At 38.4% G+C, this 12530-nt stretch overlaps 1 protein-coding gene across 1 annotated transcript in view; it reads left to right on the top strand.

The window, feature by feature from the left end:
- Positions 1 to 12530, top strand: part of dnah7 (dynein, axonemal, heavy chain 7) — a 111770-nt gene that overhangs the window by 14102 nt on the left and 85138 nt on the right. Inside the window, 2 exon segments of the mRNA XM_034134577.1 lie at positions 65 to 251; positions 10468 to 10661. Coding sequence (XP_033990468.1) covers positions 65 to 251; positions 10468 to 10661 — 381 coding nt within the window.

Here is a 12530-nt window from a genome sequence, read left to right as displayed (position 1 = left end):
GAATTGAAAGTGCCTTTATTAAAGTTGTATATACCCACTTCCAAACTCTTTTCTCCTCCTGTAGGGAATGGGAGGCCAAACTTCTGCTCCTCCAGGAGATCATGGACGACTGGTTGAAGGTGCAGTCCACCTGGCTCTACCTGGAGCCCATCTTCAGCTCCCCTGACATCATGACTCAGATGCCTGAGGAGGGACGCCGCTTCACAGCTGTGGACAAAACCTGGAGGGAAACCATCAAACTGGTTTCCCTGGTAAGTTGCTTGTTTACATATTATTTTACGTTTAGGTTTGTTTCCCTAAGATTGTATTATTGGAGCATGATGGGGTATTGATTAGGAAGATACATGACCATAAACAGCTATACTAATATTTGTCATCTAAACACCGTTATAGAGGAACAAAAACTCTTCTTCTACATCTGCTGTTGAAAAAAAGCGTACCCTCTCCTATTGGCTGACCTTGCTGAATGCAACAGGAAGTTAAATTGATTTGCCAATAGTTGAGAATACAACTGCCCTTTACCAAGGAAATGTTATTTGGTCAGAGAAAAAGTCATGTCTAGGATTGTTGCTGTGGGTCACTGCAACACTGTCTGTTGTAAGTTATCTACCTTCAAGTTATTTCATTGTCGTATGCACAGCAATCAGCAGTTATTAGTCCTGGAAATCTTGCAGCTATGAGTCACTCCAAATTTGCTAATGTGTAAAAAAAATCACTGGTAAAGAATAATTGAAAATAAGTAGTGCAAGTTAAATCATAGAAATAACATATATACATGATAAATACAATGAAATGTGTCCTAGCTGGTAATAGTCCCTAACATTGACGAGAAGGCTTGTCATCCATGATGGAGATAAATACCCTCTTTAAATAAACACACAGTACACAATGTCACAACACAACACAAGGTTGCACAATAAGTAAGTTGTTGTCCCTTCAACACATCAAACCCAAATACAAATATAACATTTTGACAGAATAAAACATCTAACCATCACAATTTTCAACATTTAAATTGTTTTACAGTAACATAATGGATCGCACAGTGACATGCCTCCAAATAAATAAAAAGGAAAATGATAATGCCAGCCAATTCAATTTTGGTTAAACAGTAACACAGTCAACCGTCCGATGGTGTTTCCTACAGAATGGTTGCTCTATTTTAATACTTTTCTTTCAACTGGAATGATAACAACACATTTCAGTGTTGAAAAAAAAGAACCAATCATTGGAGGTAGTGACATTCTGCAAGCCGGACTAAAAAGTGTAGTATCCTCATCAGCAGGAAACTTGTTTTAATGTTCAGAGGCAGCAAATAAGATAAGCTGAAAAGGAATCCCTTTTTCATCAGTCTCCAAATACAGGTCCAATTTAAAGTATGAAGTACACAGGCAGTGCAACCATTACAATTTAACGTTGTCCACTATAATTATACCAAATTCAACTTAAAACTATCTTTTATGACTTTAAAACCTGAGCCTGTGGGGAGAAACAAACATAAACACTCAACTACGCCCGACCCTGAGTGTGACAGCAGAGGGTATGAAGTATATACAGAGGAAAAAACAGGCACAGAAATATACAGTAGAAGCGGAAAGGACTATTCAGACTGAGATAGTTGTGGAAAGGACTATTCAGACTGAGATAGTTGTGGAACAACTGCACAGGCTGAAAAGTAGGAAAAAGGACAGAGAGCAAGTCAGAAACAAGGGAGTGTTGCACCAGCATCCTCAAAGAGTCTCCAAAAGGGTAATTGGCGTCCTCAGTAGACCTGAAATGAGACACATCAATTTCAGGCAGTGTCCTCCAGAAGGCCCAGCCTGACTGCACCATCAAATAGAAATTATGGATTTTGTCTGGCAGGGCCAGCCTGAGCCACAAAGAAAATGAGGTCACCAAGGGATAGGAAGCCTACACACTCAGATGTGCACGCATACTCTCCAGTCTACTGTGAGTTGTGCACACGCTGTTATAAAGCATGTTGGCACAAATGTTGCTACAGTACTTTCTACACTTGCATTTCTGCTTATCCAGCTTCAAGAAATCGGCCCCATTACTTAAGTGTATCAAGTTAACTCTGAGAAACTATACGTATGCAGAGACTTCATCCTCATACATTATGCCTATGTTAGACTTCTCAAGACTAACGTAAAGATAGAATAACAACCTACAAATAAACTGAACAGGGATTATAGAGGGGTGCAGAAATTAGTCACAAACCCGGAAATGAGTATGCATTTTCGCGTTCCTCGTCTAGAAGTCAATGATTTTGAATTTGTTTCTCTTTAAACGCCTGAAATAGGATCTGTGGTTAACCCAAGCTTTCAAGATTTCCATGTTTTGTTTTATGACGTAAAATACATCAGTATGCCCTGCTGTTGAATGTCTGTAGCGTTTATGTGTTTTAAAAACGGCAGTAGCTACTGTAACTGTAAGTGACTAAAGAAAGAATACGACACGTCATCACAGGAAATGTTAGCTGCCTTTAGCTTGGCAGAGATTTAGTTAAGTCATGTGACCATGATGTAGTTGGTTTAAAGCATTACGTAAGCGTTTTACTTGCATTGCATTTACTCTTCAACTATTATAAAATAAGTGTATATATATGGGTATTATCCTGCTGTACGCATCATAAATCTGCCTATGCCACAAATCCCATTGCTTTTGGTCTATGGAGCCCTTGCTAACTTACAGGTTGGCCTACAACCATGGTCATCACTGCACCACTCTACTGTGTGTGTAATAATCATTACGTTTAGTCAAAGTAATAAGAGGGAAATATTATTTTAAATACTGGCAACTCGGCTTCAATCAGCTGCTCAACTACCTTAATATGTTCAGACAATCAGGACGTTTTTTATATTGTTACCTGCTGTGTGAATTTAATCAGAAATAAGGTACGTCATTTGATGTTGACATTGTGTTTCTTCGTAAGGTAATTATGTAGTTTTAAAGCACAGAAGATTATCCAACATTCATACACAGTCATATGCAGGCAGCTTCGGTACAGCTCACTGTTTCAGAACACTGTTCAAAAGAAAAGTTAAAGCAGTGTGCAAGGGCGCTGACGTGTTCTTCACATTAGCAACTCCTACTGGCTGGGGAAGAAGTTTACGTTTTTGTCTATTTAAAGCAGGGATGGGCAACTTGGATGGTGGTGGGGGCCACATAATGTATGTACTGGCCACCAGGGGGCCGCAGATTCACTTGGAACACACACACACACAAATTGCATGTATTGTATGTAATTGTAGTTGTCTAACTTGAACCTAGCTAAGACACTCTGCTGTTCCTCAGCGCCGCTCCTCCTCCCTCCCGCTGAAATTATGAATGAAAAGCGTATAGTAATCATAGATAACACGGCAGGGTCCGTGACAGTTTGTTTTCATCTGATTTCAAATAAACAAAGTCTTGGTTTTTAGAATATTAAACTTGTTTCGCCAAATTCAGATGATAAATACAACTTTGAAGCTTGTAAAGGCATAATTACAAGCGGTAACTTAACGTCACAGCAGGCATAACAACAGCCGGTGTTTCTTGTGAGTGTTTCCCCGGGAAACAAACACAATACACGCAAACGCGTCACAGATTATTTTGCGGTATTTGGCTGCCGAACGAAATCATGTACGCAGCTTGCGACGTAACTAGGAGTCTAGTGGACGGTATCAGTACTACAAGTAAAACAATTAAAAAAATAAGTTTTAATTTTTAATTTTTTAAAATTAATTACGTTGTTTATAAATTAATCTGAGGGCCGCAAAAAGAGGAGGCCGCATGCGGCCCCCGGGCCGCCATTTGCCCATCCCTGATTTAAAGTCTCCAAAGTTTTAATTCATACAAAATATATATTATCTGGTAGTGTGGACATTTGTTACAGATAATTTGAACATTGCCTGGCAACCATAAATCATAGTGAAAGACGTTTTTTTTTTTTTTCATGCCTAACTTGACTTGAGTTGATTTCATATATCTATAGAAAAAAAATCATCAATGAATCTTTTTATATAGCACATGTTTAGAAACAGAGGGAATACCAATTGCTTAACATAAACATTTACACACAATACAAATAAATAAATAAAACAAACACAACGAAAAATATATAATTGATAAGTGAAAGAAGGTAATTAAACAATGTAAATACAGAGGATGTACTGTAGACGTGCAGAAGTATAATAATAAAATATAGTTAGATCACTTCTGGAAAAGCAAAAATTAAGATGATTGAAGCGTGAGTGACTTGATTTAAGATAACTTAGGGTGGGGCCAGACTTCAGATATTCAGAACGTTTTTCCCAGTTGGACCTTGAATAGAAGCTAAAAGTTGCTTTACATGTTTTGTTTTGACCCTGGGAAGGCAATACAATGTTTGCAGGGAATGTATACCGAGTTCACAAATTAGAAAGATGGCTGATTTACAAAAATGACATGCCTGAATTTTTGTAATTCATGCACACAATTACCCCAATTATCTTTGTATAACATTTTAGGGAGCAAAAACAACAATACCTTTTGCCTTTTAGTTTGAGCTTTCTTTGAAATGTTTTCAGCTAATAATGGGAAGTGTTCAATACTGCAGGTTCATATTAATATTGAATGAAAGAAAGCTAATCAGTTGCTCTACTAGTTTCCATCCTTTAGGCTGCCTTTACACGGGAACGTTTGCGTTTATGCACGCATGCGTTTTCAAAAAAGTCTTCCGTTCACACGCATTCGATTCATTTAACGTGTCCGTTCACACGAGACTGCTGGAAACGCTGGAAACGCTGTAGTACATATGCCAGGCCTGTAAGTGGCGCTGCTGCCGCCACAAAATACACCAAAAGCAGCGAAGAAGACCCCGCCCCCGAAGCATTGTTGCCATGGTTGCCCTTCTGTTTATTCTCCGCGGTGGACGGCGTGTGGAGTCCACCGGTGTTTTTCATCTGCTGGTCCACCAGCAGATGAAAAACACCCACCTCTCCGCCTCTTCCAAGGGACGAGGGGACTATGCGGCAGAGTTTCCGTTAACATTTTTTTCCGCCGGTCAACATGTCCGTTAAAGTTTAAATCTGAGCAGGAGACGTGGGGAGAGGGAGACGTGGGGAGAGGGAGGCGTGGGGAGAGGGAGGCGGGGCTATTTAATCGTTATCAGAAAATGATCGTATAGAGGCGATTACACGGAGCCGTTTGACCCCCCAGAGCGTTCCGTTTGCAGATCTATCCACCTTGGGACCCGTTATCGTTTGCGGGGTCCGTTTCTATCGTTTTGTTACGGCCTCATGTAAATGAAAGGGCTATACGCAAGAGAAACTATGCGGGTTTCGTTCCCGTGTAAATGGGGTCTTAGTCTCAAGCCCTCACTAGGGGTCACCAAAGCTTCACAGGGGTCCGTGAAGAAAACTAATCCCCAGGAAATACTCTGCATTGAAATAACTCTAGTCGCTTGTTATACACCAAATTCCTGCAGTTATTGCTTTCACTGTTTTGGTTGATTGTAGAATTAATCTGTTTTGTTTATGTTATACAATAAATACATTACAAAATATACATGAACCATGTCACCTAGTCAGTTGACTTAATTATATAAAAGGAGTCCCTTGAGGAAAAATGTTGTGAACCACTGATTTACACTTTGATCTTTTTATGCAACCCCAGTTCCTTGCCATGTTCGAAGCTAATCAGTCTCACTCCCCACACCATGTAGGCCAGCTATAGGAACAACTAACCCCAGGCATAGGCGTACACTGCATCACAATCTTGACAAAGAACACATCCCTTCATCTCGTCCATGGCATTGATCAGCAGTGCATGAAATTGGAATCATCTCAACTCTATACTACCAAAGAAAGGAGTGAGCAAAAAGGCGGGCAGCAACAGAGAGGCTCTCCTACCCACAATTCACCTGTTAATATCAGATCAACCACAGGGAGCTGCTCAAGATCCACTGATCCTCCAGCAGCACCTTACAACTTTCTTTTTAGTTTTCTTTTTGATTTGCTGCCTTCTTCAATATATCATGTATCTTCTGTATTACTGCATGCATTGCAGAAAAAGACGTATGTCTATGAACCCTTTCTTTAAAATGTGATGCACCTCAAATCTTTGACCCCTCTAATGAGCTGAGGCAGCGAGACACAGTTGACCATCTGAGCTCATGGAGAAGATGATTGACATATTGTTTACTAATAGAGCCAGAAATAATAAGACAATAGTAGTCAGCAAAAGAATAGCGTACTTAATATTGCACTCATGCCCATGCAGATATAAAGCTCTGCAGAATGTGCGTTGAACATACAGGGTTATATTTGTACAGGATGTCAAGTGTGTATGTTAGAGGCAGCTGTGGCTCCGATGTAGTTGAAGTGATAGAATGTAACTGAGCTCCTTTAAGTACTGTACTTACGTACTATACTAGGTACTTGGGTATTTTCATTTTATGCTACTTTATACTTCTACTCCACTACATTTCAGAGGCAAATATAGTACTTTCCACTGCACTACATGTATTCAACACCTATAGTGTCTAGTTACTTTTATCATATAAAAACACATGATATGTTAAAGAGGACCCATTCTGCACATTTTTCAGCTTCACATTAGTATTTAGTGCCTCTACTGTGACATGTCTCCATGCTTTAGTGTTGAAAAAGCTCTTTATTTTTCTCATACTGCCTGTGCTGCAGCACCTCTTTTCACCCTCTGTCTGACACCAGAGCCCAGTCTGCTCTGAATTGGGAGTGTGCAGGAGGGAACACAGGGATTGTAGCCTTTGCAGAGCATTTACATGCACAAACAACGATATAGCACTCTACAGCAAAGGGAAAACCCTAAAAAGCATAACAGGGCCTCTTTAAATAAGTATTTGCTCCACATTGACGGACTACAACATTACACTTCTCTTACATGTATTTGTTGCATATAGAGTACTTTTTAAAAAATACTTTAAAGGTCCCCTATTATGCAAAATCCACTTTTTCATGTATTTTATACATAAATAAGTGTCCCCCTGTGTACAGAGATTCGGAAGGTTTCAGGAAAAAAGATTCTCTCTCTTTTTGTCTTGATCCATTTATTTAAAAACCTGTCTGAAAATGAGCTGATCAGATTAGGCCACTGTGATCAGGCAAAACACTTGAGAGACATGTTTTTTATATATCTGAGACCTTTAATGTATTGTTGATAAAGAGTATAATAGGGGACCTTTAAGTACATTTAGCTGATAATTCTTCTGTAATTCTACTCAGGTAACATTTTAAATACAGGAATTTTTCTTATAATGGAGCATCTGAAGAACATAGCATTTCTACTTTTACTTACGGATCTGAGTACTTCTTACAACACTGGGTAGATGTTCCACCTCAAATCAGGAGGTTGTTGGTTCGATCCCCAGCCAATGCATTCAACATGTCCAAGTGTCCTTGGGCAAGATACTGAACCCAACATTGCTCCTGATGGCCAAAAGTGTGTAAAGGTGGGTGAGTGTAGCCTCTTTGAGCAGGGGCGCCGTCTCTGGCAGCCTCTGCCTCTGTATGAATGTGTGAATGCTGACTTATGTTAAATCACTTAAAGTGGTCACAAAGAATGGAAAAGCATTATATAAATGCAGTCCATGTACCATTTGTGTGTTTGTGTGTGTGTTTTAGATTCCAACAAAGACAAATGTTTTTTTTCGATAATGTAATTCCCCCACACAGATTGCAGAGCTGCCATATCCGCTATAAACAGTTGCTGTCCCCCATTGAAGCCATCTGTTTGGTGTATAAAACACACACTATCAGGCACAATACAGACATTAGCGCATTGTTATCCCTTCAGTGTGGTCATAAATAGCTTCTGGCTGGCTCACTCAAAAACAAGTTATAACATTGTCCTGATGAAATCTATAAAGAGCTGGAATCACACTCAATCAGACACTCAATTTGCCGGTATAATTGTACGCCTCAATGAAACACAATGTCTGCGATTTAGCCTTTAAAGTCAGTTGCTAACCGTAGCTTGAGTATTTTACACAGACTATTCCCTTAAAAAAAAAAAAAAAACCTGATCTAAATGTTTTTCATCTCTCATTCATGCCATTTATTTATTACTTTTATTTATTATATGCTGAGCCCAGGGGGAGGAAAAGTGGCTTTGGCATGAGTCAGCAGCCGCTGCTTTCACTCCACATAAGAAATCAATAGCAAATCATGAGGGATCAAAAATAATTATTTTCTCATTCTAGATGCTCTCTGTGGTTGTAGTTTCAAAACAGAACTTCATTAAAAGTATTTGAGTGGCTGAGCCTCCTTGTCCACTGTCCTGGACAGTGACCTTTATATTTAATGCAAACCAGAAGCTGTGCCAAGTCAAAGCAATGCAATAATCAGCTTCCTCTTCTTTGCTGCTTTCCCAGAGAGAATTTACTTTTCATTCTGTACAATTATTTTCTATTTCTCAAATGCCCAACATTCTCATTCTTTCCTATTCACATTGACATATATTGCCACAATATACCATAACTGTAATGTCTTCTATTGTTGTCTTACAGCTGTACATGAACTTTTGAAGACTTCCTATTGATTTTTAAATGGTTCTGTTTTGACATTACACGTTGCATGTTGCCAGGAGACGTGAAAAGTCTCAAGTAAAAATAAACGTCTCAAGGCAAATCGATCGCATCAAACAAACATGAGAGTATTACATCCTTTTTGTAAGCTAGCTAATCAATACCAGCTGTTTCCCCTCACAGCATATTGTTCCTTTTTGAAAAAGCTATGTTGTCAAGTGTTGCATTGTGCAAAGGGTTAGTGTTATTTTTGCAGGGTGAAATGTTCTATAATAAGATGTTTATAGGCGGACTGGGTTAGTGATAATTAAAAAACTGGAGAGCAACAAAACAAAGATAGTTTTATATTTCTCACCAGGAGAAGCAGAGCTGTTTTTTTGTTTTTATCACTTTTGAGGGAGTTTTCCTGCCACACAACCCCCTCTGCCTGAAACGCCTCCATTGGACTCCTTTGTTTACTTCCGTTTCATAGTGACACCACTATGTAACACTCACTCGCGCTATGCTGTAGGTGATATGCTAATTGGCGAGAAATCTTTAGGAGGTTGACCACTCACAACAGAGCCGGCCAGCTAACAATCACAGCAGACTGGGCTCTGGTTTCAGACAGAGGGTGAAAAGAGGTGCTGCAACACAGGCAGTATGAGAGAAATAAAGAGCTTTTTGAACATTAAAGCATGGAGACATGTCCCAGTAGAGGAACAACATACTAATATGAACCTGAAAATGAGCACAATATGTCAAAATGTTATCGAAATTCTACAGACTCAATACAAATCCTTATTTGGTACAGAATCTCTTAAAAAACACACCATGATTATTTAAATGAGTGGTTATGTAAATCATTTTTTTATTATTGCATTAAGTTGGGCTACACTAGCTCAGAATTTTGCTAATTTCTGCATTTAATTTGTATTACATTGAGAAGATTATATGCGCTTTAATTCTAAAATGTTCCTTTTGAGTAGGTTCCACCATTCACTGTCTGACCTTGTAGATTAGGCTTTTTCTTTAGATTCTTCCGGTTGGTGCCAAAGAATATTGAGTTTTAGTAAAGATACAATTATATCATAGCTGAAATATTTTTGAGTTGTGAGACATGCCTCAGGTAAAATATGTATTACTGTTTCTTCATATATTTTTGAAGAGTGCTTTGTTTCAAGTGTGCCTCACTGTGGAGCATGGAGCACGTCTTGCTAAAGAAAGATATTGCAGTGTTTTAGTATTTCATTTCAAGGCAGCGATGACAAAGCTTGTAGATCCAAAAGCTCAAATGCTTTTATGCATCACGTCGGCCACTTTGCAGAGAGGGTGCTACTCCTGGTGCAAAAGTCGAGATGTACCTGTCAGAGGAGATAATGCGAGAAAATTGCTGCTTTCTCACATCCAGGCTTTGAGTGACCCATTAGAGAAAGCTCAATTGAACTTGATTTATTCATAAGGCGCTTTTTACAAACACCAAAGTGCTTTACAAATTAAAGTAAGTATCAATAAAAAGCAAGGAAATAGAACAGATACATATAAAAATAAAATATACGAAGTTGAATTAATTGTGGAAAATGCAAAAAAGGTTTGCAACAATTGGATGGCACTTAAAAAAGTGTAGTAATTTGTGGATAAAGTTGCTGTTTTTAATTTTAAATGGCTTAATGAAGGCTTTTTTTTTTCTTTTTCTTCATGTATTTTCTTTATAATATACCTTTTTATTATTAATGTATTATTAATTAATTAATTTACTAATTAAACCTTTGTGGTATTTTTGCCCCTTCGGAGCATTCTGAGATTTTCACTTTGCCCTGCTTAATTCCTGATGCTGATCCTAACCACGAGTTGTGATGATGTTGGTAGTTGACCACAAAAACAACGTACTATGTTGAAATGAATTAAAATAACTTAAACCAAAATGTAAAATGTACTCTATTCTCACTTCTCTGTGTTAGGACATGCATGTCTTGGCAGTAATCGCCATCGACAACATGCTAGAAAAGCTGAAAAAGTCCAACGAGCTTCTGGATATGATCCTGAAAGGCCTCAACAGCTACCTGGAGAAGAAGCGTCTCTATTTTCCACGGTTCTTCTTCCTGTCTAATGAGGAGCTGCTAGAAATCCTCTCAGAGACCAAAGACCCCACAAGGTAAATGGCTAAAACTAGCACACGACATTAACAATATTACAGCATTAGTGGCAAAAAAAAAAGACTAAAATTAGACATTCAGCATTTGACATTACCTAAAAAAGTATTACGGAGATTGATGTTAGGGCTTACAATATTCAGCTAACTACAACTCATACTCAGCCCCCACAGTCCTAACTGATAACCCACCCTCGTCTTTTTGACCAAGGGCATTTGGTTAATAATATATGTGATTCCTGACAAAATATCATCTTCCTTTTTACTATCTTCTTTTCTCTTTTCATTTGAACTCTACTATCCTTTTATTCTCACATCTGGGAATTGTCATCACATCATTACAGATGCCCACAGTTGTGACCTCCTCTGCAGAGAGGGGATTTTAATGCCGCTGTGGGGGCGTTGGAAGTGTATTGTTGGGAAAGTTCAAGTTATAATTTCTTGCGAATTTGAGTTAATGGTCAATGGTATTTCAGGGATAGAAGGTGCCAAATGCCAAAGTATTATTGCTTGAGCTTTTAAATAATTGTTTCAATTTTTCCAGAACGTTTTCGCCCACAGCGAGAACAAGAAAGAGAAACATATAGATATGAAGCAAGGTTAAAAAAATACTTTGTTTACTGGATTAGTTAGTAACAATAAGAAGGACTATTCTAATAAGAAGGTGCAGTTACATTACTTAGGACATGTTTACTTATTCCTGCATGTATTTGCACCATTATATCACTATTTTATTTCCTTATTTCTTTATGTCTTAAGTATATCATATGTTGCCCTCTTTCGGGGCCTGGGACTTAAGATTTTCGTTGCCAATAACTACACTGTGGCATTTATGCATATATACGGTGGCCGAGAGGGGCAACGGCCCAAAACACTACACTTTCAAAATTGATAAAAATAAGAAAACACAAATGTGCTAAAACACATGCAAATGTAGAAACATGTGCAGCATTTACTAAAAGTGCTGCGTAAACAAAACACTGCAAACACAAAACGCTAAAAAAAATACAAAACGCTGCAAGAAGCACAAAACAGAATGGAAAGGGGGACAATAAAAAGTGATGCACACAGCTGGAACTGGTGCACTTGTTTCATAACTGCAAGTGTTTTGTTAGTATATTTGAAATGACTAAGTTAGCTTCGTTAGTGAGCTAGCTTACAGCATATCTAAAATATAATAATAATATTAGAAGGAATCATGCGATACCGTTCTTAGAATAAGCCAATAAAACTTAGATTTCAGGTTTCCAGTGACAATTGGCCAACTATTGTCCCAGCTGTGTCCCAGTGTACGTTGAGTTTTGAGCTTCTTGCAGTGTTTTGTATTTGCAGCATGTGTTTATGCCTTTTAGTAAACACTGCACATGTTTCATCAAGTTGGTGAATGTTTTCTAAATGCTGCGCATGTGTTTTCAAGTTGGTTAAGATTTTTTGTAATTTGCATTTGTTTTGGCCCATTTGTGTTTTTATATTTGCACCGTTTTTGAAACTGCAGTGCATTTCTCCTTATTCACGAGTTTTGGGCTGTTGTTACGGATTTGCCTTTGTCGGCCACCATACATATGACAATAAAACCTGTCAATCTTGATTCTAAAGACAAGAATAGTTTTGTGCAGCGGCAAAAGTCACAGGACATGCTGTGAAAATAAAGAACAATAAAAGTCTGGTGGAAGTTTTTTGGGGCGCAGCTGCATAGTATCACAGTTCCCCCGACATATTCTAATAAATGTATTCCTTAAATGTTCTAGGAAGTCTGAGAGAAAAATGAGAGTGGGCAACCCCCCCCCCAAGTGCTTCCATGACCTTTTAAAGAATAACTCAACACTAAAAATAACTGTTCAAATTAATTAGTGACCTTTAAAACAGTAGTTT

This window comes from Trematomus bernacchii, unplaced genomic scaffold (assembly GCF_902827165.1).
Source record: "Trematomus bernacchii unplaced genomic scaffold, fTreBer1.1, whole genome shotgun sequence".
NCBI lineage: Eukaryota > Metazoa > Chordata > Actinopteri > Perciformes > Nototheniidae > Trematomus > Trematomus bernacchii.
This window is presented reverse-complemented; position numbering and strand designations above follow the sequence as displayed.